The sequence below is a fragment of the Octopus sinensis genome, linkage group LG1, assembly GCF_006345805.1.
Source record: "Octopus sinensis linkage group LG1, ASM634580v1, whole genome shotgun sequence".
Taxonomy (NCBI): Eukaryota; Metazoa; Mollusca; class Cephalopoda; order Octopoda; family Octopodidae; genus Octopus; species Octopus sinensis.
Genome location: NC_042997.1, coordinates 175,478,712 through 175,505,886, shown reverse-complemented (window position 1 = coordinate 175,505,886; position 27,175 = coordinate 175,478,712). Strand labels below are relative to the sequence as shown.

Here is a 27,175-nt window from a genome sequence, read left to right as displayed (position 1 = left end):
CTAAGAATTAGCAGCTAAAGCTCACTCAAATCACACTGTCCAGTCTTAGAGAAGGGACACACTGATTCTGGATATATATATATATATATATATATATATATATATACACACACCAAGGTAAAACATGGGATGGTCATGGTTTGAATGTCTCATAATAGGGTTACTTGATCATAATGATTTAAAGGTTAAACAGCAATAACAACCAGTGCAAGAGGACAAGCCAGACATAAACATAATAGAAATTAAGGCATGATAGTGAAACACTACTAAGTCAAATGGAGAAATCTAAGTACCCTGAGAGTAATATCTATGAGTAACAGGAAGCAGGAGGCTGAATTAGATGCATGAATATTAATGTGCCTGCTCCAGCATTTGATCCTCAGAAAAGGAGAGGCTGGTAAAAAAAAAAATGCTATCATTTAAGTATTTGGTTTGCATGCCTATCCTCACCTATGGTCGTGAATATTCGGTAATAAGCTGAAAAAGTATGACTACAAGTGGCTGAGTGAAAAGGGGTGCCTCCAAAGGAACACTAGAGTAATGTTACTTCTCTTCACTGAGAAGCCATAGCTCAAAAAATATGGAGCTGTGACCTCTGTGGTTAGAATGTCATAGGAAAGGATCGCAAATCATTTTTCAAACTGAGCCAACTGGCAGAAGAATTAGGGATAAACTAAGAGTATAAGATGATTGGATAATATCCACAGCCTCTGTTGGTCATGCTGGGGATGACTGGATAATATCCATAGCCTCTGTTGGTTATGCTGGGGTGTCTAAAATGAAAGTATAACAGTTTGACTGTTGCTTCTGATAGGACCCTATGAAGGATGTACCTGAGGACTAACTCCAATGAATATTAATGGAGGAGAAGAGTCTTAATTAATGCTCACACTTATAAAAATGAACTTTTGTCTTGTGTGATGGTATTTTGATTTTGGTCTGTACCCAACCAAAATAGGGGTAATGCGTGACAAAGAAATATGATCAGTGGATCTGAAAATGTAAATACTGAGAAAATGAGTTGATTCATTGGACAGCCAGCACGAATTTAAGGTTGATATATATCAAATGTAAATCGGTGAAATAGATATAGGTAGGACAATGTGAAATGAATGGAGAAATGTTATTGAGATAATGGCAGGTAGTACACAGACATTGTAGAATTAGGTCAAGATAAATACATAGTGGACATATAAGAAAAGAAAACCTAAGACCAGACAACGAGTAACCGCATTGTGGGTGTTCGATCTGCAAACAATAGCAACCAAACCTCCCTTAAAAAAGACGTATCCGATCCCTAGATAACTATGTGGAAACAAAAAACCAACTAAGAAGACAGGACAGTCATGGCAACGATACTTTTGATTACAAACTTATATTATCGGGGTTGACCTAAATCTAAACAACATGCATCAAATACAAAAACAGACGAAGATAAAGAATACGCACACCCAGTGTTTAGGGTTAGGCTTTTTGTTACGCCGAAAACGAGTGGTGTGCGTATTCTTTACCTTCGCTACAAAAATATTTGCTTTGAAGCGTTGTTAGTGACCTGACTTTTAAGGTGAAATTTTGCTTTACATATGGAAAAACCTCAACCTTCATGATAGCAGAGGTGAATTTTAAGAAGAGGAGTGATAAAGTTCCACTACGAATCTAACTGTATCTTTCTTACCTCAGTTAATATTTACTACAATCAACAAGTGGGGTCTCTTCGAGGGACTTAAAATATCAGCCAAGTCTCCCTCAAACCACACCGTGTCTTTGCAGAGAAAAACATTGGATAATGTAGCCCAAAATATGTCTAGAGAAAATAGAGGTGGTACAGTCACGGCTAAATGCCTCTGATCATAGTTCTGCAATTCAGCCTGACCCGGGACAAAAACATCAACAACCAGTAGTTGCCGTCACTACGTCTATCTGTAGAAGACAAAATGTCTGAAGAAAGAATGGGGCTGATATCAGCATTATTCTTTTCTACGAATACAACTGAAGTTTATGTCTAGCTTAACAGACGGACGGAAACCTCTTAATAATCAAAGTGGAGGATGATTATTTTGATTATTCCTATTTATTACTGAAGTTGTTTACTAAATGATATTAAAGAAATAATAAAAGAACCATTATTGATTTAAAAAGTAGCGGAGAAAGAAGAACGAATTTGTTTGACTAAATACAAACAAATACAATTTATTGTGGATGAAGACAACGCACACATAAACAAACACATGTATATATATATGTGTCAATAGTAAATACTAATTAATTAATCATCCTCAGCGTCCATCTTGACCTACAGTTTTTAAACTTCCTCTTAACACAGACCAGCACCTCTGAAGTCTTTTTTACAGAAAATTCAACAAATTTTCAGTCGAAACGAATGCTTAAACTAAAAGACACACACATGCATTCAATAATCGACCCGATTTTGCAACTGTTCCCCTCTCCCATACATCAACGATGTCGATAAAATGACACAGACTTCTGTTATGTGATTGATTCGCCCAGCTTTTTGATACCCCGCCTCTCTCAAGTAATGAAGTTTTTGAGCATAACAGTAATGAAGTTTTTATAAGTAGATATTGAATATAACATATTCAGTCAACTCAGTACTTTTTTTGTCTTCATAGTCCTATTTAATTAGTTCTTCAGCTGATTTGATTAATGTAAACAATATTTCTCTCGCAGACGGTTAGTTGATAGTTATAATGTAGTGCAAAAAGACGACAAGCAAAACAAAAAAAAAATTGTTATTTAGAGCAGAGTTAACCAAACAATCCAATTTATCAAGAACTTTCACAATGATCGGGGAGGGGTCCTCTAACATGCAGTCCGACCCACTTCGGGTTTGCATTTGTTGCCTTATGTTATTGTTTTTTTTCCCCCTTCTTCACCCAACCAGTGGCAGCAGTCAGTATTAGGTTAACAACAAAAATGTATCTTTAATTGTTCTAAAAATAACGCAATATATGAAAAATAAGTCATGGAATATATGACATCCCCCCCAAACCCACCAAAATAAAAAAATTAAAAAATTGAAGAGAAAGGGAGACAGCGATATGGAAAGAATTAAAACATTTCGAGCCATTGAACAATTCAAATTTCCTCCAAAAACAGCCCAGAAAAAAAACTTTTGAATGAACTACTTGACATCCACTCGATATACTTTGAGCCAACGTATTCGCTCGATTTGCTGGAAATAGTAATCAAATCTCATACAAAATCAAAAATAAAAAAAGGCGGGGGGAAGGAGACATTGTATGATGTAGTCTGAAGCACGAGGGGAAGGAAGACGGGACGATCACAGGTGGAACATTTTCGATCATAAAACATCTTAACCACGGCCAACTTGAGGTTTAACAACAACCAAATTATTCAATGACAGCCTCTACGTTGTTGCTCGACCTGCTAGAAATAGCAGTCAAATTCTATCAATGCACACCCTACTATTTAAAAGGAGAAGTTGCATTGGACAAGTTAGTCCTAAATAAATATATGTATAATATAAAACAAATGGTATTGGCTAGAATGCTTCTAATCACAGGTCTGCCCATTAAGGGCTGACCTAGGGCTAAACAACAATGAAGGAAGGGCGGTAGATTTCATTGTAAAAAGATTCGGCGTCACTTTTCAGTCACGTCTACTAAACCACTTTTACAGCAATGATTTCTAACAGATGTACAAGTTCTCGCAATTTTAGGGCAGGACAGAGTATATTCCATTAAATCTGATCCAGTACAAGGACTAGTGTCTATCGTCCCCAGAGGTTAAATAGTAGGACACACAAATTTTTTTTGCAGGTGGGAGTGGAGGAAAGGACTACATAGCTTCAGTCTTTTTAATATAAATTTCATTCACACCGAAGCTGCTTCACAGGAACGTATATCGACTTAGTACTTTAATGAAAGTTAAAAGTTGACCTCGGCGGGATTTGAATGAGTGAATGTAATTTGTCCGGCACACTAACAATTGCTGAAAGTACTATGAGGACAGCAATAATATAACTATGACAAAACAATCTGAAATGACTAATTATTTTTAAACTACATATAAAACTTTATGCGAGTAGAATTCCATAAAGTACTCAAAAGCAAGTTCAGTGTCACGCTAGTACTTACTTACATACACACACCTCCAACAATGATGATGATAATTACAATTATAGATGATCTGATCTTCAGTTTGGCAATTCTAAACTATTTTTGGTCCAGTCGTAGGAAATTAAGAAATCAAACAAGAAAATTTACTGAAAATTTTCATATAAGTGAAAATAACACTGCAATATTCAGTATAACAATTCGACTTTTTGTGACTGGGCAATAGGTTCATTCTTATTTGCACTTGTAAGGGGTAGGGTATGATCAATACGAATAACTTTATGCATTATTTTATTGATCCTGAACGAAGAAAAGCAATGTCATCAACTTAGCTAAATTGATTAATATCACGATCAAATACCACCTACGTCAAAATGTTCAGCTCTTAATTAAAAACAGATAATATCATTTAATTGATTTCTTATATCAGATATTTTTAAGGGACATGAATTAATGAGAGATGATAATGAAATAGGAGAAATGAAATGGCTATAACTAGGAATTTAATAAATAAATAAACCGGGTCGTGGTTTCAGATCACAAGGAATAACTTGATTATATTTTGCCAGTGCGTTATTGATTTATCAATGAGTGTCCATTGAGGTTACTGAAATGACAACTGTGATGATGTGGTGGTGGTGATGCTAATCTCAAAGAGACTGCTTACATTGGGTATAATTATAATATCACAAACTTTAATAGAAGCAACACAACTTTATCGATATCCTGAAAAAAGGAAGAAAGACAGAGAAGATCCCGCTTAATTTTATTCAATCGTATTTGCAGATCGAGTATTATTAATTCCTCGTTTGTATGTATTATCTATATATACTGCGTTTCAGTTTGAAATATTGGATAATGTTCTGTGTTTAGTATCGATAAAACATATAAGTAAACAGATAGGTATGTGTGTGTGTGGTGTATACACACACACACATATATATTTCTTTACTACCCACAAGGGGCTAAACACAGAGGGGCCAACCACGACAGACAAACGGATATACACATACACATATACATACATATATATGGCGATGTCGTAAGTTTGCCATATATACATTCATATATAAACATACACACACACACTGACGGGTATACTAGACAAGGAGACACAGGTAAATGGACAGATCAGACGCGCATGGTGGTTACTGTCATAGAGTGTACACTTTACTGAACCTATTAATACTCTGAGATGAATATCATACAGAAATAAACATAACAATCTTCGCTTCTGAGTGTGTAGTACCAGATTTGAAAACGTATTATACGACCAGGTTATACTACGATACAGCAAGGACAGAGTTACACACTAGGGACAATCAGATTGGGATAAAAACATTTTCAAACCTAACGAACACGGGATGTATGAAGGTCGCTCAACCCTAATGCAGTTAAGTGTGGAGCGTTAAACAACTTATCTCAGAACCAACAACAGTCATATTTCAAAACGGGAATCAGTAAAAATCAGTTCCCCCCCCCCATCAAGATCGTATTTTCGAGTGAATTTATGAATTAGATTTTTAGTGGGTGTGCAACGTACCAACCACACACGCCGCTGGTAGATATATATATAAATAAAAAGATAAGAGATTAAGGGGAAATTTCGAAAGTTGCACAACTGATTTCCTCAAATTTTGTTACTTACCTCCACCAACAGATCGTCACCATCAGCTGGCTCTGGACGATGTAATCTTCTATTTAGATCCATACATGTGATTGATTAAGACAAACTTTATATCCGTATATAATTAAGTAACAAGTGTATTCTCTGTCCCTGTATATATATATGTATATATGTATATATATATATATATATGTGTGTGTGTGTGTTATTTAGTACTAATGTAGATGTTATTTAGTCGAATACAAAGCGGTATTGACAACCGAAGTGGATTGTGGAAGTATTCATAGAGGTAATAATAACAAAAAAAAAATATTTAAGAAAAAACACATCGAGGCTATGTGGTGTGTGGGTTGTTAGGGTCGGGGGAAACCCCCGCAACGTAAAGTCAAACTGTCTTGTTTGTGAATGGGCGAGTGTCAAGTTAACTTCAATTGTTGAAAAAAATGTCCCCGATACTGAAAAGACTGTCCATCGTTATTAGTGCACAAGAGGACAGTGTGGCGGCCTTGCTGTTGTTGACCAATAAATGATATCATAAGGAATGAGATAACATAGAGAATAAACTATGCAGGCCGTCCGTGGTGACAACAGTTTCTTGTGGATATTTATGGCAGAGTGAGACAGGGTGGGGGGAGATAAAGAAAAATAATAGAAAGGGAGGAGGTATACAATGAGAGACAGAAAGAGAGGGGGAGAGAGAGTAAGAGAGACATATTAGTGGGAGAAAGAGAAAAAGTGTGTGAGAGAGAGAGAGAGGGAGGGCAGACACATAGAGGTAGCTAAAATAAAAAGACTATCGGATAGAAGAGATAAAGAAAGATAGAGAGAAGTGGGTGGGGCAGAACAGCAAGATAATAATATAAAAGTGAAGTGGAAATGGAAGGCAAAAAAAGGAGGAGGAAATGAGAGTGAGAGAGAGGAGAAAAATAATCAAAGCTAGAAATAGAAAAATGTTAGGGAAAAAATATTGAAGGAGAAAATGGAGGAGTCTATGACAATCAAAGAGAAATAGAATAAAGAGTGGGGAGAAAAAAGGGAGTTAGAAAGAGAGAGAGAGAGAGAAAGTTAGAGAGAAAGAAAAAGAGAAATAAGGAAGGGGAGAGATAGAGAGAAGAGAAAGGAGGATAGAGAGAGGAGAAAAAAAAAGGAGAGAGAGAGAGAGAAAAAGTGTGTGTGAATATTAGATTTATAGATAAAAATATACAAGAGTTAAAGACGAAAGAATAAGTAGAAGTTTGCTGTCCCAAAGAAAATAACAGCGTAGTTGGGTGTGTACGCATAACACTTAAGTTGTCTATATTTTATTTTTACAAGTTTCAGTCATTGGACTGCGGCCATACTAGTACTGTACAACATTCAAATTATATCATCGATATACTAAATAAAGGTTTCAATTCTTCACAAAAAAAAAAGGAGTTAATTATAATAATTAATAAGTTAATTACTAATTTATAAACTATTTCGAACATCGTGATCACCCTGTATACACATCGTGTGTGTGTACACACGTCTGTCTGTCTACATTAAAAAAAATATTATAATCAACAGACAAGAAAGTTGGCCAGTAGACTGGACGACAATGATTTTTTTCTCAATACGCATGAAAATGAAATTTATTTACAATCATATCCATAAACTCAGTCTCAGTTGTGTGTGCGTGTGTGTGTATTGTCTAACATTGTGAACAATTGTGTGGGCGAAGACAATTCTTTCACACACACACACATGAATGCTTGCGCACCTTCATTGCGCTTTTGGTAACGCGATAGGGCGACATGCTAATCAAATGTAAACAAGAAATGAAGTTATCTAAAGGACAGAATAAACAAGATTAGGAAGGGATGGATAATAACTAATATTCGGTTCTTGCTGTTTATTGCCAGGTCAACCGAAACTAATAGACACATGATCAAAAGCATTCCAACCATGACTATCTCGTTTTCTCAGAATTAAGCTTTTTTTTTTTAGACTTACTTCCTATTTCTAGCAGGTTGAGCGACCAAGAGAAGGCGACATCATTTTTGCTCCCATAGGAGAAGCTTAGATAAGGCACTGAGACAGACTTCTTAATCAAAGGAAAGGAAACGTGGATTAAGACATTATCTGATCTTTTTTTTAAATCTTAAATCCACATATCTCCTTTAAAACTTCGTGTGCATCTAGCGACATATTTATCTCATATACTAATGTAAAAAAAAATATTTTAATATCATATTTAGATATGTCGATAGAACCCGTTTAGTCATGAAAAGGTGAATTTCGATTCTATAGACTAGGTCAGACGTTTTCGGGTCACTGTACAGAGGTACACGTGAGTGGCACATATGGTCTGCTGGTGTGTCATGGGTTTTCGAGGTAAGTCGGAAAATTCCAAGATATTTAGAAAACCCGAGTGTTTTTAACATACCACACCGGTGGTGCACGTGCATTTCCCTGCGGTAAAGTGCAAAACGTGTGAACCATCGTTGTTTTAAAACGGTTTTAATACTCATTCACCCACCACCTTATATATTCTTTTATTCTTTTACTTGCTTCAGGCATTTGACTGCGGCCATGCTGGAGTACCGTCTTGAAGGGTTTTTAGTCAAACAAAATCAACGTCAGGACTTTCTTTTTTTCAGCCTAGTACCAATTCTATCTGTCTCTTTTGCCGAACCGCTAGCTTACAGGGACAAAAACACACCAATACCAGTTGTCAAGCGATGGTGGGGAGGGGACAAACACAGATAAATACACACAAATATATATATATATATATATATATATATATATATATATATATATATATATATATACACACACACACACGACGGGCTTCTTTCAGTTTCCGTCTACCAAATCCACTTACAAGGCTTTGGTTGGACTGAGGCTATAGTAGAAGATATTTGCGCAAGGTGCCACACAGTGGGACTGAACCTGGAACCATGTGGTTGGGAAACAAGCGCCTTACCACACAGCTACGCCTATAAAACTTCCAAAAGGCAGATGTATGCTTTAGAGCAGTGGTTCCTAAACTTTTTCAAGCTGCTGGCCCCTTGGCACCCAGGCCACATTCCTAGCACCCCCTCCTCCCCCCACCCACTGCCTCAAACATAGATCAACTATACTTCACATATAAAACTTAACCTAATTAACCCATTATTTTGTTGTTTTTACATCCACCCCCTCCTTGGCCACCTCACTAATGCTCCACTTTTCTTCAACGCTCCGCCTCCCCCCACCCTGGAGCAGTACCACCCACTTAGGGAACTTACTGCTTCAGAGCCTTTTTCAGTGTGTCGAGGTTACAAAAAGTGTGACAATCACAGGACTGTAGTCTATATCAGAATTACTGAAGCAGGAAGACTGTGTGGAGTATCGGCTGTACAAAATGACCTTTTGACCAGAGCCTGAAAATTTAATGTGATCTTAAATGAAGTGTGTGTATTTGGCCTACTCTCGATATTTGGTTTGTAGCTATTGTGAATAGCTTTGTCGGCTGAAAAAAGTTGTCAGTTCACATCCTGACAGTAGTACTGTGCACAACTTTGTGTGTGTCCTACATTCCATGTTACCAATAGCACCTGTTGCATAATCAGGTTGTTGGCGACTAAGCTGATAACACCACCAGGTTAACCTAGTGTGGAGGGTTGCTAGCAATACAGTAGGACTAAAAGCAAGACCTATCAAAAGGATGGACGAACCCAATGTAGATTGAACAACTATCTAACAATAACATGGTCACTAAAACGTTCTGACTTGAGGTTTGGCATGCTGGAAGGCCACTGGGAGGCATCCCTTGGCTTTTGTCAAAGCATATCTTTAGGAGAAGGTCACGCTAATAAAAAAAAAAGAGAAAATGGATGTGCAGGGGAAAGCATTGAATATCTTGGGATCTTTTGCTTGCATTTGAGGTCATGGCGCTCAAAATCCTGAGCCTGCAACCAAATTGGCAATAGATATCTTCCCTTGGCTTCTCTCTGGATCATATGAATAGGGTGGAGAGAGTCTATGAGGTGTTATACAAGCCTTTTTGAACCAAAAATTTTGCACATGCATTGCTTTGTCAGTGATAATTATACTGTTTATGAGTTGACAGATATATATGTGTGTGCGTGTTTTGAGTTACATCTTTTTTTTACTTTGTTTTTTTTAAAGAAATTAATGGAAAAAATTAAACTCAACTCCATGGTGAACATATTTAAAAATGTAAGTATTATTAAAGAAAAAAAAAGGAAAACACCTAAAAATCAATACTGAAGAGGAAAATCAAATAAATTTCAAGTGAAGAATATATACAAACCAGATATTAAAACAAGACAAACTTTTTCAAATGCTTTTTCATGTTACATGGTTTTTTGAAGTCAGTCACACATCTTAAAACTAATTGCTGATGTAAGTTGAGGTATGTCTGTGTGCATGTATATATGCCATTGAACCAGGTAAACAATGATGGCTAAGGATATTCTATTACAGGTATTATTTCTTGAGCACATTAGTATTAAAAATCATTTGCCTCCCATCCACTCTCAAATCTCTGAAATCTAGAGCCATGTAATCATTATTATTGATTATAGATTATTGAGCATTACGTATAACCACTGTGGTCAATGAAGGAGTTTCTACTTGGTCACTTATGGGCAGCAAATTGATAGGGTCTTTAGATTATCATGATAATGATGATGATGATGATTATAATCATTACCACCATTTTAATGTCTACTTTTGGTGCTTGCTTGGGTGAGGTGAAATTTGTTGAAGCAAATTTTCTGAGGCTGGATTCCATGCAATATTGGAAATGAATGACACTGCCTATATATAAGACAGTAGTTTTCATTAATAGCTATTACACAGTGTAAAGACAGGACACAGACACACACATGTACCATGAACTTCTTTCAATTTCTGTCAACAAAATCTACTCACAGCTCAGAGTGATAGTAGAGGGCTCTTGCCCAGCAGTGGGACTGAACTTAAAACTATGGGACTGTAAAGCAAACTTCAGAACCAGATGATCATGCCCGCATACACACACAAACACTCAGACTGAATGTTTACAAAATAGATATGTTTTGCAAAACTTTGTGTTTAGTCAAAGCAAAATACTTCAGTGTTAGTTTTGTTATAAATGTTTTATTTGCTTTTGTTTTCTTGGCTGATTTTAATAGCACTAGCAGTAAAAGAAAATTAAAAAAAAACAACAAAAAAAAACCTCTCAAGTTTGCTAAGTAAAAATCACTTAAAGAAATGTTGAGCACTAGATATGTGTGTGAATTGTTGGACTAATATTGTTATAAAAGGATGTCCTCATTTATAATAAGCATTTAAAATATGAAGTTTAGACGATGCATTTATTTGCAGTCAAGTAGTCATATGCAAGGAGTAAATAGCCTTGATAAAGGGGCAATAAAACAGCAGGGTTTGAACTAGTGGCCTCGAACTAGAGCAGTGGTTCTCAACTGGGTGTCCATATAAGGTTTTGTTATCAAAATTTATGTGCAATAAACTTAATATTTCTACAATGCCCAAAATATTTAAACATATTTTTTAAACAATCTATACCTATTTCTTTACTACCCACAAGGGGCTAAGCACAGAGGGGACAAACAAGGACAGACAAACAGATTAAGTCAATTACATCGACCCCAGTGCGCAACTGGTACTTAATTTATCGACCCCGAAAGGATGAAAGGCAAAGTCGACCTCGGCGGAATTTGAACTCAGAACGTAGCAGCAGACGAAATACCGCTAAGCATTTTGCCCGGTGTGCTAACCTTTCTACCAGCTTGCTGCCTTATACAATCTATAATAATAAATGTGAAATTCTGTTTGTCTGGGACCCCTGTATCTTAGTCTACATTTGCTCTACATATAACTTTTTGGAATCAGGATGATTCTGAGTTTGAAAATCTGCCGTTCATTTCGTTCTTGAACACCCAACGTTGAGATCAGGGCTGCATGAGGATTTGTTATAAGCTAACAGTTGAAAATTCAAATTTTAAAAGAACTCTAAAAATTTGTGAACTTACAAGTTTTTCATTTAAACTGAATTTAAAGTAATACCATATTGGTACGGTACCAATAAATGCTTTATTATTATTGCTTTCTTTAGTTTCGGGTCGCAAGACCAATTAACCCTCTGCAGAGAGTGCAGCTTTTAAGCTAGTTCCTAATAATAATTTAATCATAAAAATATAATAGCTGTTTTTAGACATCCCCAATTCCTGAGTAAAAATAGGAATCAAAGGAGTCCATAGGCAAAAAAATGGCTGAGAACCACTGAACTAGAGGATGAAGTGTTTAACAAATAGGAAAATATTATTTATTATTCATTATTTACAAAGCAAAAATGATGGAATTGCTATCAGAAGGCAAAGAGCTGGAACAGATACTACTAGGCATCTTGTCTGACACTATCGATTCTACCAGGTCACTTCCCTGGATTCTGAAAGACAGGAAAACAAAGTTGACCTCAGCAGGATTTGAACTCAGAGGCCAGCAGATACCTGGAACTAATACCACAGGGTATTTTTTCCAACGCTCTCATGTCTCTGCCAATTTGTTTGATAATACATGCAAAACATGATATTCTTACAGTTACTAACTGTTCAGTCTGGTTAAATACCACATTGCCTCATCATTTTGCTAGAGTAAAACAAACACGCATACAGTTCTTTAACTATGTGTCATTTAGACAGTAAAACACACAATGGAATAGTCTATATTTTTGTTGGCAAGGTTTTGTTTATTTTCATATTTGCAAATACATTTTTTTTCTTTGTATTCTTATAACTATGAGTAGCTGCTTCTTACTTGTTCATGGTTGTTTTCTTATTGTTGCTGTTGATAATTGTTCTTGTCCTGAAACCAGGTACGCTAGCATTCTTGCAGTGAGATGATATGTTGAAAACTAGGCCTTGCACATTTTACAACATATAATTATTATGCAGGTATGCACTTTGAACTTTTGCATGCTGTTGTCTTGTGAGACAGTCTCACTGCTCCTGTGGTGATTAATGCATGTATGACAAACCACCTGATGTGCACTCTGAAAACAATGGCCATTTATAATAATATCAGGTGCTAACAAAAAAAATGGTGACCTTCTTTTCACACTACTCTATCATTAATGTAACATTGTTTGATTTAAAACAATCTTTGAATAATAGGTTATCACCTATGGTATTTTCCCTCCAGTTTTCTGTTATTCAATCAAAATACATTTCTATGTTATTTAGAGTAATTTTTTTCTTTACTTAGTAACATTATTTTCACCTTTTGCACATGTGAGGAAGGGGGAGAGGGGGATGGGCAGAAGTGCATCAATATGTTAGGCGCTGTTGAGTAATGATTTCTAACTCTGGTATAAGGCCACCTACTGTGCAGGAGAGATGTGGTTGATTTTGTCAACTCCAACACTTGACTGCTACTTGTTTTATCAACTCCATAAAAACGGAAAGTGAATTGAGCTTTTGATGTACTCTGAACTCAAAATATTAAAGCATTTAATTCATAGCTCAAATCGTTTCTTCTAATTCAGTAATCCCTTATTGTCAGAGGTACTGAGATCTCTTTAATTTCTAGTTGTCAGATGATAGAAAGAATGTCTTGCATTATATACATACATAAATAAATATATATATCAAAGAAACATATATATATATATATATATATATATATATATATATTATATATATATATATATATATATATGTGTTCATGGCTTTGTGGTTGGGGTATTGGCCTGTCATGATTATATGGTTGTTAGTTCAATTCCTGAACCAAGCAGAATGTTGCGTTCTTGAGCAAGGCATTCATCTCATGTTGCTTCAGCCTAATTAGCTAAAATCGGGTACCAGCTTAGTGCTGGTGCAGCGCTCTTTATTTCTCCAGCTGTTACATCCTTGATGTTCCAATAGAAGAAGAGTCTATGTCTGCTCATACTTACACAGGCACTTGCAACAATCAGCAAATGCACAATACTTGCTGCAAAGTCATCGCTGATACTCTTTTACTTGTGTCAGTCATTTGACTGTGGCGATGCTGGAGCACCGCCTTTGGTTGAGCAAATCAAGCCCAGGACTTATTCTTTGTAAGCCTAGTACTTATTCTATCGGTCTCTTTTGCTGAACTGCTAAGTTATGGGGACGTAAACACACCAACATCGGTTGTCAAGCGATGTTGGGGGGACAGACACAGACACACATATATATATATAGTACAAAGTAAGGTAGTAGTTATGAGGGTAACCCACTATGGGATATCAGTTATCCAATATACTGCTGGGGAAGTACCCAAATACTAAATACATAAATGCTTATAATTGCAATGCAATTAATTCATTTATTGTATTGAATAGGTGAAGGTAAAAAATATTTTACCGTAAATTCATAATACAAATAAGAAAATGAAGGAACAAATTCATTTCGATCATCAACATACGGATATTACACTTACATATTATCTATTAATTATACAAACAGGAACATGAAAATCGAACAAAACAATATGCAAATTTTTATTTTATTATTAATTTGCATATTGATGTATATTGTTTTGTTTGATTTTCACGTTCCTATTTGTATAATTAATAAATAATATGAAATTGTAATATCCGTAAGTTGATGATCGAAATGAATTTGTTCCTTCATTTTCTTATTTGTATATATACATATATACGATGGGCTTCTTTTAGTTTCCGTCTACCAAATCCACTCACAAGGCTTTGGTCGGCCCGAGGCTATAGCAGAAGACACTTGCCCAAGGTGCCACGCAGTGGGACTGAACCCGGAACCATGTGGTTCGTATGCAAGCTACTTACCACACAGCCACTCCTACGCTGATGTTAATTCATTTTCAAAACTTTTCATTTCCGCTACTTTCTAACACGATCCCCGAATTTTTTTGTGAGTTACAGTTTAAATAATTGATCACACAATGTTCAATATTCTTTTATTGGTTTCCTTTATTGGAGTCTGGTAATGTTGGGACACAGTATGTCATGGGTATAATCGATTATATCTCTCATGCCTTAACCCTTTAGCATTCAGATTATTATTCTGTTAATTGTAATGATTATTCATTCATATTGTTTTAAATTAATCATGTGTTATTTCATTACCCCAAAACTTTGATGACATGGTTTTTTATTTTTAGAATGATATAGTATGCTAAGTGTCAGTTTGAACATAGAATAGGTAAAATATTTGTGCCAGATGAGGCTAGTTTAAATGCTAAAGGGTTAAGTAACCATTTTATACACAGGTATACACAGACTGGAACCTGATACAGCTTTCCGGTTTGCCAACTCTAGTCAAACCATCTAACCCATGCCAGCATAGAAGATGGATGTTAAAAGATGATGATGATGATGTACTTATTCTATTGAGCTTAGAGGGATAAAAAAAAAACAAAAAAGCAAAGTAAACCTAGTCAGGATGTGGACTTATTTTGTTGCCATTATGTGACATTAGCAGTACTTTTACTGCTACAGGTTGTAAGCCAATACACTTCAATGACAACAGAAACAATTAACACACAAACACACACACACACATACACACACAGATAGGTTAACTTATATTTGTGTCGGGGGGGGGGGGAGAAAAACTATAATGTAAAGTTTATGCACTATTTATCAACAAATCTCTATTTCAATTACCATATCTTTAACATCCTGTCATTAATATCATTATACACCATTTCAATAATCAAGAAGCAAATAACAAACACTCACAAATATATATATACATATACAGAGAGAGAGAGAGATGAACTGGTAATATTAGATCCTAAATGCATTACGTTGCATGACTGAAGTTTTAAAAGGAACTTGAACAGATTGTAAGAAAGTATGAAATTTACAGGGATAAAAAAAAATCAACAAAAAAAAAAAAATCACCCATATACACACACACTTCCTTTTGTTAAATGTTAGGATGAACAGGCACGTATCATTTAAATCCACTAATCACAATGATCCACAGAATGGAACTTAACCCTGCTTTTCATACTGTATGAAACATGATACATGGCAAACCTGAGCTAGGCTAGAATGTAAACATATATATAATTTCCTCAGAATAGTTTTGTACCCATTTCTCCCATTAAATGAACTGAGGCAATGTAGAGTGAACTCTCAGGTAGAAATACAATTATAACTGGTTTGAACTAAAATCGTGTTATACATTAGTTCATACCTCATCCAATTGACCATTTTTTTCCTCTATTAAATTTTATGAGTGACCGCATACATATAACTGTCTTGTTTCAGGTGAATGTTTATCAGTTGTCGCTTTCTAATCAATAGCTCTCACCTCACATTTCATTATTTTCAAAACTATGTGTGCCTCCTACATCTCCCTGCTCATTAAGTCAGCTTATTGGTTATATCTACACCAGTACTATGCTAACAACTTATAACAAATTGGACTCCACCTGTGACAAATCTGATTTCTTTATTACCCACAAGGGCTAAACACAGAGGGGACGAACAAGGACAGACAAAGGGATTAAGTCGATTAGATCGACCCCAGTGTGTAACTGGTACTTAATTTATTGACCCCAAAAGGATGAAAGGCAAAGTCGACCTCGGCAGAATTTGAACTCAGAACGTAATGGAAGACGAAATACCGCTAAGCATTTTGCCCAGGGTGCTAACGTTTCTGCCAGCTTGCCACTTTTGACAAACCTGATAGCTAAATGGGTGTGACCTTACTATCCCCTGAGGTAAGCTTCTCCACATCTCTCACACAACCAAAACTTGCAATCCTCAAATCTCCAAGTAGTTCGCTTGCAGCTGTACAGGTAAAAAATACTGGAAGAAGTTCTCAATGAATACCAACTCTTGGGAAGTAAGACAGTTCATAATGTCATGAAATGCATGAAAATAGCCTTTGCTTTCTTGATATTCATCATGCAGGGATTATGATGGTGGGCTCAGCAATTGAATGATAGTAAGATAATGGGCAGTATCTTCAACTGTACAATACAAGGTAACTTCCACATGCAGGCAACTGTTTAGCTGGAAAACTAAAAGCAAAAAAAACCAAAAAAACCCAAAATACAAAGAAAAAAAAATTCAACATACCCGTAATTCAATCTGTTCTTCATTTTCTTTACTCTTCAGGGCTGTATAATCTTTCTCCAACCTGTAAATATACAAAATATAGGATGATTTATACTGCTTGTTAAAACCAGTTAGCATCACCTTATACTTTTCTAATTCTTTAATATATATGTGTCTGTGTGTATATAAAAACTTGTGGTGCATACGCGTAAAACCTACTGGTTGAAAGTTCAACAATTTGTATTCTGTCATTGGCACTGCACTATATCACTGGCAAAAAGAAAGCACTTAGCACCTGATGGCTCAGTTTTCCCTCCAGTAAATTGATACCATAGAGGCAATCTTGAATTAATCACTAGGAGAGCAAAAGACAAAAATAGAGGCAATTTCCAACTGAGAGGGAAGTAGAAGATGAAAGGGAGTGTAAGAGACAGAGAAAGACAGAGAGGCACTAATCGGTACCTATATTTGCAGGAGTGTTCTGCTGTAAGACATGATAAAGGCCAGGAATTCTGCAAAACTGACAAATATTTTATAATTTTTTTTAGATTGTAGTGCTAGGTTCAAATCCTTCCATGGTATTCTGGAAGACAGAGGAATACTTCCCACTTCCAGGGGTATTTTTTAATTGTTAGCTCAATGCAAAGGTGTGTGTGTGTGTGTGTAAAACATAATCATCAATGTCCGTGTCCCATGCTAGCAAATTATTCTTTTATCTTTTACTTGTTTCAGTCATTAGACTGCGGCCCTGCTGGCACACCACCTTGAAGAATTTTCAATCAACCTCAACACTTATTTTTATAAGCCTGACACTTATTCAATTGGTTGCTTTTTGCTGAACCACTAAGTTACAGGGACGAGAACATCCCTACAGCGGTTGCTAAGCAAGGGGAGGGGGTAGACACAGATATAAACACACACACTTATGTACATCTTTCAGTTTGTCTACCAAATTCACTCATAGGGCTTTGGTTGGCCCGAGGCTACAGTAGAAGATACTTGACCTAGGTGTCACACAGTGGGACTGAACTTGGAACTATGTGGCTGGGAATGCTTTAAAGTTCTCCTACATTAGGATTAGAATTAATTGGTTGAAGTCAATATAGTTTTAAGACTTGTCAGAATCTATGTGCCATCAATTAAAACTTCAGTATATATAGTTATGTGAAATGTATTATCCAGTAAAAAACATTATGTCATCAGAGACAATTATCCACAATCCCTTTTCATGACTATCAAAGGCCATTGGAATTTATAAGAATTTCATAAATATTTTTTAATGACCCCCTTCGGTCAGACACTGACCATGGGTTTGCACCTAGAGAGTTACCCTCTGAGGCACAAGTCTGGGCAAGGTTGTTTTATGGAAGACCAGCAGTCGCCCATGCATACCGGTCTCCCCTCTCCACGTCACTGATGTTGTCCAAGGGAAAGGCAAGGGCCGATACAGCTTGGCACCTGTGACGTCGCAACTCATTTCTACAGCTGAGTGAACTGGAGCAACGTGAAATAAAGTGTCTTGCTCAAGAACACAACACGCAGCCCGACCCAAGCATAAAACACAAACTAGATAGATAAGAGATAAATTATTAGACCTTATAGATTAGATTTTCTGTTACCTCATGGTTAACTATTTCATTTTCATTCAAATTTAATAAACAAAAATACCAGTGTTACTGCTAATTAATCCCAAGAAAAATGCCACATAGAAGTTTAAGAATCCATCAGCTTTAACTGATTAAATAAAAATACATTTTTGTTCAACCAATGATAACATGCCCTACTATCTCTAAAGTTTTTAATTTGAAAAGCAATCTAACATAGTAACACAACATATTCATCAAAATAGCTAACAAATCATAATGAGCCTAATACTGACTAAATTAAGAGCTCTTGTTTAAGTTTCAGTCAATTTATTTAAGTATTGACTTCCTGAGTACAAACAATCAACCACTGTACAAGCAGAGTTTAGGCTAAAATTAAGACAAGATGAGTTTAACACAGCAGACACAACACAACCTGTGATTTCAAATGATATTTAGGTAAGGAGTGTAAAATAAATTACTTTCTTCTGTGTTAACTTTTTCAGTATATAGCAGGGGGAATATAATATAATACAATGTGAGTGTGTATTTGAATTGCATTAAAACACTAGACTTGATGTAGTCAAGGATGAAGTTCCGTAACTTAATAACTGATGACACATCCCTAAAGAAAGACTATTACATACAAAAAAAAAAAAAAAGAGACACTCTTAAATAGTAACTAACAAATCTTTTCTCTCTCCCTCACACACACACACTGGTCCTCATATTGTCTTTCATTTCTTTTTTTTTTAACAATTCACTTTCACACAAGTTTGGGAAATAAAACAATTTGTGTCTTTTAGAAATATCTTTTATGCTTTGTTTCTTTTATTTCTTGAATAAGGATTGGTTGGTTCTATGCAGCTTTCTTCCTGAAAGCTGCTCTTCATTGATGCCCAAAGACCTTTTCCTAAAATAATGTGTAAGGATAGGATATGTAACAATTCTAAAATATCACTAAACCAGTATAGCAATAGTTCAAAGTAAGCATATATATATATATATATATATATATATATATATATATATGCAGGAGTGGCTGTGTGGTAAGTAGCTTCCTTACCAACCACATGGTATGGTTCTTGGTTCAGTCCCACTGTGTGGCACCTTGGGCAAGTGTCTTCTACTATAGCCTCAGGCCGACCAAAGTTTTGTGAGTGGATTTGGTGGATGGAAACTGAAAGAAGCCCGTCATATATATATATATATATATATATATATATATATATATGTGTGTGTGTTTGTGTGTATTTGTTTGTCCCCACAACATTGCTTGACAAACGATGCTGGTGTGTTTAAGTACCCGTAACTTAGCAGTTCGGCAAAAGAGACCAATAGAATAAGTACTAGGCTTACAAAGAATAAGTCTTGGGGTCGATTTGCTCAACTAAAGTGGGTGTTTCAGCATGGCCGCAGTCAAATGACTGAAACAAGTAAAAGAGTATATATATATATATATATATATATATATATATATATATATATATATATACTAGATGGTGTACCAGTAATTCCCAAGGGTAAACTTGTTCTATTTAAATGCCTTATTACTCTGATATAAAAATGCAATTTTGTTATAACTGCCACAAAAGGTGTATTTCCTGCCGTGAAAAAGTACAAAAAACTGTCAGCTAGAGGAGGGGAGAGCTTGTTGGCGGTTGGTGAGAGAGATTGTCACAGGTTGGTGAGAGAGACTTGTCACAGGTTGGCAAGAGAGATCGTTAGAGGTTGGTGAGAGAGATTGTCAGAGGTTATCGAGAGAAATCGTCGGAGGTTGGCGAGAGGGGTTGTCAGAGGTTGGTGAGAGAGGTTGTCAGAGGTTGGCGAGAAAAGTTGTCAGAGGTTGGCGAGAGAAGTTGTCAGAGGTTGGCGAGAGAAGTTGTCAGAGGTTGGCGAGAGAGGTTAGTGGAGGTTGGCGAGTGAGATTGTCAGTCTTAAAGAGGGCTTCGTGATACACAATGTTTTTGGCTTTGCTGTTGGGAGCATAGATGAATAAATTTTCTGAAATAGAGCTGTCTGTGAGAAAAAGCAGGATTGGGACACACATATTAAATACATTCTGGAATCAAATATTTATCTACTGGAAAAATGGAAAAATGCAGAATTATCGAAGTTATGGGCATTCAAAGTCTAATCAAATTTAATTGAAAACCCTGCATGCATTGCTAGCATTTAGTTATTTGGAGATGTTGAAAAATGTCTATTAATGCAATGTCTAAATTAATTACAGCAATATGTATATAGCTGTCGAGATATTGAAGGAGAATAGATGAAGAATAATTGCTTGATTTATTAAATATCAAACATAATGAATTGGAGACTTATTTGAGATCACCACTGTCACATTAGAGCAGCTTGTGAAGTAGAAGTACCCACTCTTACTCTTACATGTGGCATTTTAAAGGTTAACTATATATCAAGGCTAATTTATTAAAGCTAACATATAAGTGCAAAAATGTATGTATGTATATAAATGTATGAATGAAATCTTTAATGTTTAAGATTCAAGTCAAGAAAGTGCAATAATAAGGTTTAGCAGTTCAAAACTGTGAGTAGTAAAATACAGAATTAGGTTCACTGATAATGAGAATCAAATATTGATCGCTTTGCTAAAAACTGACAATTGTAAATGCAGGTGCTATGGCTTATTTCCCTTGGTTGCTTAAGTAAAATATATTAGTTATATATAGAAGATATAAGGATCTCTTGCAGGGGCCTTATTATCGATTTTTTCAACAATCTAATTATGTCACAAAGTTTCCAGACATGCGTTCTACTCATGTGTCAAGTTTCATCAAAATCAATAAAATGATGTAGGAGTTAGCTAACAACTCCATAAACAAACACGCCCACAGAAAGAATTCCCCACATATGTAGTAGATATAAACACACACACACACATACATACATATACATACACTCACACACATTACATTTACATGTCAAAGCTGACATGGAACATGATGCAACTTTGCGCCACTTTGGACCCTGTTAAACTGTCCAACCCATGCCAGCATGGAAGTGGACATTAATTGATGATGATATATATATATATATATATATATATATATATATATATATATATATATATGCATACACACACACACATATATATTATCCACACACACACATATATATATTATCCACACACACACACACACACACACAGGGAAATAAAACACTTGACAATAACTGCAGAATACACAAATTAAAACAGAGAAGGAAGCAAAAGACATGACTTAATAGTGTTTCTGTGTGAGAAAAATGAGCGGGGGGGGGGGGACAAATCTTTAAGATGCATATTTAAAAATATTCTGAAACAGTGAAATTTGATTCAATCTTAAGCAAAAGACAGGACTGATTCTGCACATAGTTGTTCTCCTTTACTGGGGGGTGATTTGTTGATGTATGACAAAAGCAATCTTTGTATCTCAAACACATAGTTCTTAAGATTTTTTATTCAGAATTTGATATAACTTTTTGTTTTTCAACAGTCAAATAAACATCCTTTCACTGTGAGTTAATGAAATGACTTTTACTGCATTAAATCCTATAACTTTTTATAAAAACACTGCAGTCTACTTCCACCCATAAAATAAATGGAAATAAGATTGTGTACACAATATAACTTATGAGTTATTACTTGTCACATATTTTCCACACACTTCCTGTTGTTGCATGCTGCTACAACAAATTACATAATTTCATATTCTATAGTTTCAGATTTAAGTCAAACACACATACACCACAAAACAAGCACAACCCACACACACACAAATACGCAAACAGGCACAAATTTGCTAATATTTCTGAAAACCTAAACTAGTACATAAAGCATAAAAACTTTTATTGCTTAATAAAAATTATGTCAGAAATATATCATCAAGGATGATACATTAGAAGTGAAAATATGCCAATGAAGGACCCTGTATGGAGAAGCTGAATCTACTAGAAACAGTAGCCAAACTTCCTTCAAATCATACCCAACTGTTTTTTTTTTGTTTCAAAGAAAAAAAAAGGGAGGGCACATTTGATAAAGTGGCCCTCAATGCAATTTAAAAATACTAAGATGAATGGTCATATTTGGAACACTTTTGATTGGAGCCGATTTCACTATAACAAACTAATAACAGAGTCTAAGTGGGTGCTTTATCTGTTACAGATATCACCCAAATTTCTCTCAAATTGCACCTTACTGTCTAATGGAAGGAAAAACATAATTAGTCAAAACAGGAAAAGAAAAGAAATATGATGGGAAAATGAAGCATTAAAAGCTGGAACACATTTTATCGTATTTCACCTGGATCAAAGCTGACTTGGAGTTAAATAAACAACATTAATAATGATGACGCCAATGATGATAGCAATGGCAGTGGTGGTAGTGGTAGTGGTGATGATGGTATTTGAGAGAAACCTCTGAGAGATATATCTTTTTTCTTTTCATACATGGAAGCTTCTGAGTAATGAAATATATTGCCTCCAGCATGAGGGGCACTCAGTTGGAAAGATCAGAGGTCAGTGCATTGCAGAAATACATTGAAGAAGGAAAAATCATTTTCACAGAGTAGAATAACAGTTGTTAGAATGAAGAACTGTATATGTTTACTGTAATGTGTTTGAAGAGAAGAATCGGATACAAACGGCGAAATTGCAGGAAGGTTAGTCTGACATGTGGTGGTTGTGTTATTGTTTAGCTGTAATTCAATCATGATTGAATGGACATATGTGAAAGGCACACCAACCATGACCATGCAGTCTTTCTGTCGTCACCTATAGTGTATCTAAGACTATTCTGCGAGCTGGCAGAAACGTTAGCACGCCGGGCGGAATGCTTAGCGGTATTTCGTCTGTCGTTAAGTTCTGAGTTCAAATTCCGCCGAGGTCGACTTTGCCTTTCATCCTTTCGAGGTAGATAAATAAAGCACCAGTTTCGCACTGGGGTCGATGTAATCGACTTAATCTGTTTGTCTGACCTTGTTTGTCCCCTCTATGTTTAGCCTCTTGTAGGCAGTAAAGAAATATATATGATTTAATAAAGAAATATATATGATTTAATATCTAAGTGCAAGCATGGTTGTGATAGGCACAAGTGTGGTTGTATGGTAAGAAATTTGCTTTTCAACCACATGGTTTTGGGTAAGTATCTTCTACTATAACCCCAGGCTGACCAAAGACTTGTGAATTGATTTGGTAGACAAAAACTGGAAGAAGCCCATCATGTATATGTATCTGTGTGTGTTACTGTTTCCTTTCATTGACATTGCAAGATAGTCATAAGCAAGTATCACCATCATGAAAGCAGTGCTCTATATTTCCAGTCTTCCATGAAAACATGACTGGTCATGGGGGAAATATTCTGTACTTGAAAGTAGGTGAAGGTTGGTGACGGGAAAGGCATCTGGCTATAGAACATGTGCCTCGACAAATTCTATCCCACTCTTGCAAGCATGGAGAAATGAGCATTATGATGATGATGTGTTCTTGCTATGACAAGACACTAAGTAGGGTAAGATTTACTTTATTTTCTCATCTGCAATAGTTTAAATGGCATTGATCTCACCAATCTGGGGAAGCTTGTAAAGGCCATGGGCAAAGCTTCTTCATCTGGACCAAACTATCAAAATAACTTTTTCACTCTTTTTTTTGTTGATTAAAAAAAAAATATTAAAGTAGAATGAACAAAAATACCCTTTTTATTCTGAATTCTATTTTAATCTTTAATCTTATAGAATTTATAAGAGTGGTTCTGTCATCTTTTATGTTGAAATATCAATAATTAGACTTTGTTGCCAAAATGTTAAACTGAAGTATTAAAATTTCAATCGTGCTTGAGAATAATTTTGTTTTTTTAGCACCAGATCAGCCTTTGTTAGCAGACCTATAATCAAAGACATTCAAGTGATGACCATCCCTTCTTTTATTCTAAAACTACATTATCCAAGTTTTATCAAAAACTACATTATCCAATCAATGTGTCCTTCTATTTTTAAGAGAGCAAGGTGTGATTTAAGGAAAGTGTTTTCAAATGGTAGAGAGGAATAAATAAAAAGAGAAGTAAAGCAACTCATAGTATTACATTTGATAAAGTAAAAGAAAAAAAAATTCCCTAAGCTTCTGAACTAATAAATTAGTTTGATATTGATTTATTTATTTTATTTAGGGATTTTGAACTCCTACACAGGATGGAAGAAGATAGACAAATTTCAAGCGACAAAGACCCAAACATATGCTTATCAGATAACCAAACCTGAACTGGGATTTCTTTCATTTGTAAGAGTTTCTCCATATAACTACCATACATCTATAAGACTTTCTCCAGATGGCCATCATACGTCATTGAGATAACATGTGAATCTATCAATGTTTTTATGTTCAGTTGCTACTGATATCCCAAGTATAACCTCACTCCTTAAACCTAATGGAGGTGATTGCAGAGTAATACCACCAGAATGGCTTACTGATTTAATCTACTCCTACAGGGCTGTAGATATTGTAAGAAATGCCTAAATTTCCCTACTCGCTCAGTTCTGAGTATGTAGACCTTGATTACAGAGATAGTTGACCAAATATTTGGTAAAAACTTTCAAACAGAGCTGCATCAAAGCTTCCTTCATAGGTACCACAAACCAAGCTACTGGTTCTTAAAACCTTTCTATACCTTTGTATCTCTTTTGTACCCCTACAAAAGTAATAACATTTAAAGATGAAAAAGTGAATTTTCAAATAACTAATTTATGATTCTTTTTGTTTTTTAAATTGAACCACACTGACAGTTTCTACCATCAGAAAGTCATATCTAATCTTGGAAAGTATTCAGAGATAGTGAGACTGTGATTGGGACAAATAAGCAAACATGCCTATAAACTTGGCCAACTGTCACTCTCATAAAATGTCACATTTTATCTGAAGATAGATAAGACCTTTAAGTCATACGCAAATTTATTACAATATCTATGTGTGTGTGTGCGTGTCTTCTATTTTTTAATTATTATAAATCTTTCACTGAGGAGGGAGCCAATTTTTAATAAAGACACAAGGTACCACCTTTGGGATGTAGTTAACACAGACAAATTCACATTTGGAACTTGAGAAAAGTCTTGCATATTTTTACTGTTCCACTCACAGATGGCACTTGTATGTATATGTGTATGTATGTATGCATGCATGCATACATACATACATGCATGCATGCATGTATGTATGTATGTATGTCTGTATGTATGTATCTATATCAATGTGTGTGTGTGTGTGTGTAAAATCATCAACATTGTTTTAATGTCCAATTTTCTATGCTTACATAAATTGGATGAAATTTTTGTTGAGGTAAATATTTCTCTACGGCTGGATGCCCTTCCTGATGCCAACTCTCACCTGTTTCTAAGTAAGGTAATATTTCTTCATGACCAGATATGTTTCCATGAAAGACTGGGAATGAAAGACACTGCTTGCATGATGGAGACATTCATTTTCAGTTGTCACAAAATATCAAGCTACGAAGGCAGTAACACACACACACACACACACGTGTGCATGCACAATCATGCACTGACACTTGGTAACTCTCCCTAACCCAACAATTATGACATGCTGGAGGTGCTGAGATAGTGGACTATTGCACTCAATGCCTTTAATTATATTTTAAAAATAAAATGTCATAACTTCTTTTATGCATACACATAACTAACAAAAATAATTATCAAAGGCGTATGAGTGTGTTTTTGTAATCTGTTAAAAACACCAGATTTTTGTTTCACAATTAAAATTTCTTTGTAAATTGTGACTCACTGACAATTAAAAATCAATATTTACTTTCTAGAAAGAGATTTTCTCTTGAATTCTTATCAAAACTAATTTTATAGTGAAACAAAAATACAATAATAACCACAGTTTTCACCTGATATAATTTTTCATACGTGCACGTGTATTTTTCTGTATATATGTACGTACACACACACACATATATATATAGCTATATTATGACAGATATGCAAACAAACTGGTAAACTCACACAGAAGATGGTAAATAGTGATAAATTATGTACATATATCAAAACACAAGTCTATATGATTAAATTAGAGGCAAATTTTTATCTGCATACTAAATATCTTTCTGTTTGTATGTTTGAAACAATATTAGTGTATCTGAATGATTTCAGTATCAATTTCTTTAAGAGAACCTACTCACGCATATCCGTCATTGGTGAAGTCAACAAAATCCATTTATCAGTGGCTGATGCAATTGAATAACATCTGGTTAGGTGACTACAGTACAACTCAATAATCTTCACTGGATCAACTGATGATGAAATGATATATCAAGGGTGGCGAACAAACTCGTGAAATACTGGCCTTTTTGTTAACCAGTACAGAGAAGGAATTTCTCTTTCATATGTGGTGAGAATGTGGGGTTGAGAGGTAAATGTCACTGCTTAATTCCAGGCAACAGGTAGATACCAAAGATGTGAATGAGAGATAAAAATATGTGCAATTGTGCGCAGGGTGTGCAGGGAGGGTACTCACAAGTTGGTCTCAAGAGTAGTTGTGTAAAACAATACAATACCATCGGTCGGCCGTCAGTGAATCTAGAATGTCTCTATTAGTGTAAGTGAACAGAAATCTGCTTGTGTTTCAGGTCAGCAACAGACAAAAGACACATTGATATATGGGTGCCAAGTAACACACCTTTTATATATATGTGTGTGTGTGTAAGAATGTGTGTATGTGTGTGAGTAATTATATTAAATCAGCAACTCAATCCTACAAGGTGTTTAATGTCTCATTACATGTGTGTGTGTGTGTCTGAGAGAGAGAGAGAGAG

The 27,175-nt window shown here is 35.4% G+C and overlaps 1 protein-coding gene across 4 annotated transcripts in view; it reads right to left on the bottom strand.

Annotated features, from left to right (window-relative positions):
- The window catches only part of LOC115216482 (EVI5-like protein), a 331,037-nt gene that overhangs the window by 59,971 nt on the left and 243,891 nt on the right, over positions 1-27,175 (bottom strand). For all 4 annotated transcript variants that reach the window (XM_029785910.2, XM_029785902.2, XM_029785918.2 and 1 more), the window contains one exon: positions 16,793-16,853. In XM_029785910.2, the coding sequence (XP_029641770.1) occupies positions 16,793-16,853 (61 nt within the window). The remainder of the gene's footprint in view (positions 1-16,792; positions 16,854-27,175) is intronic.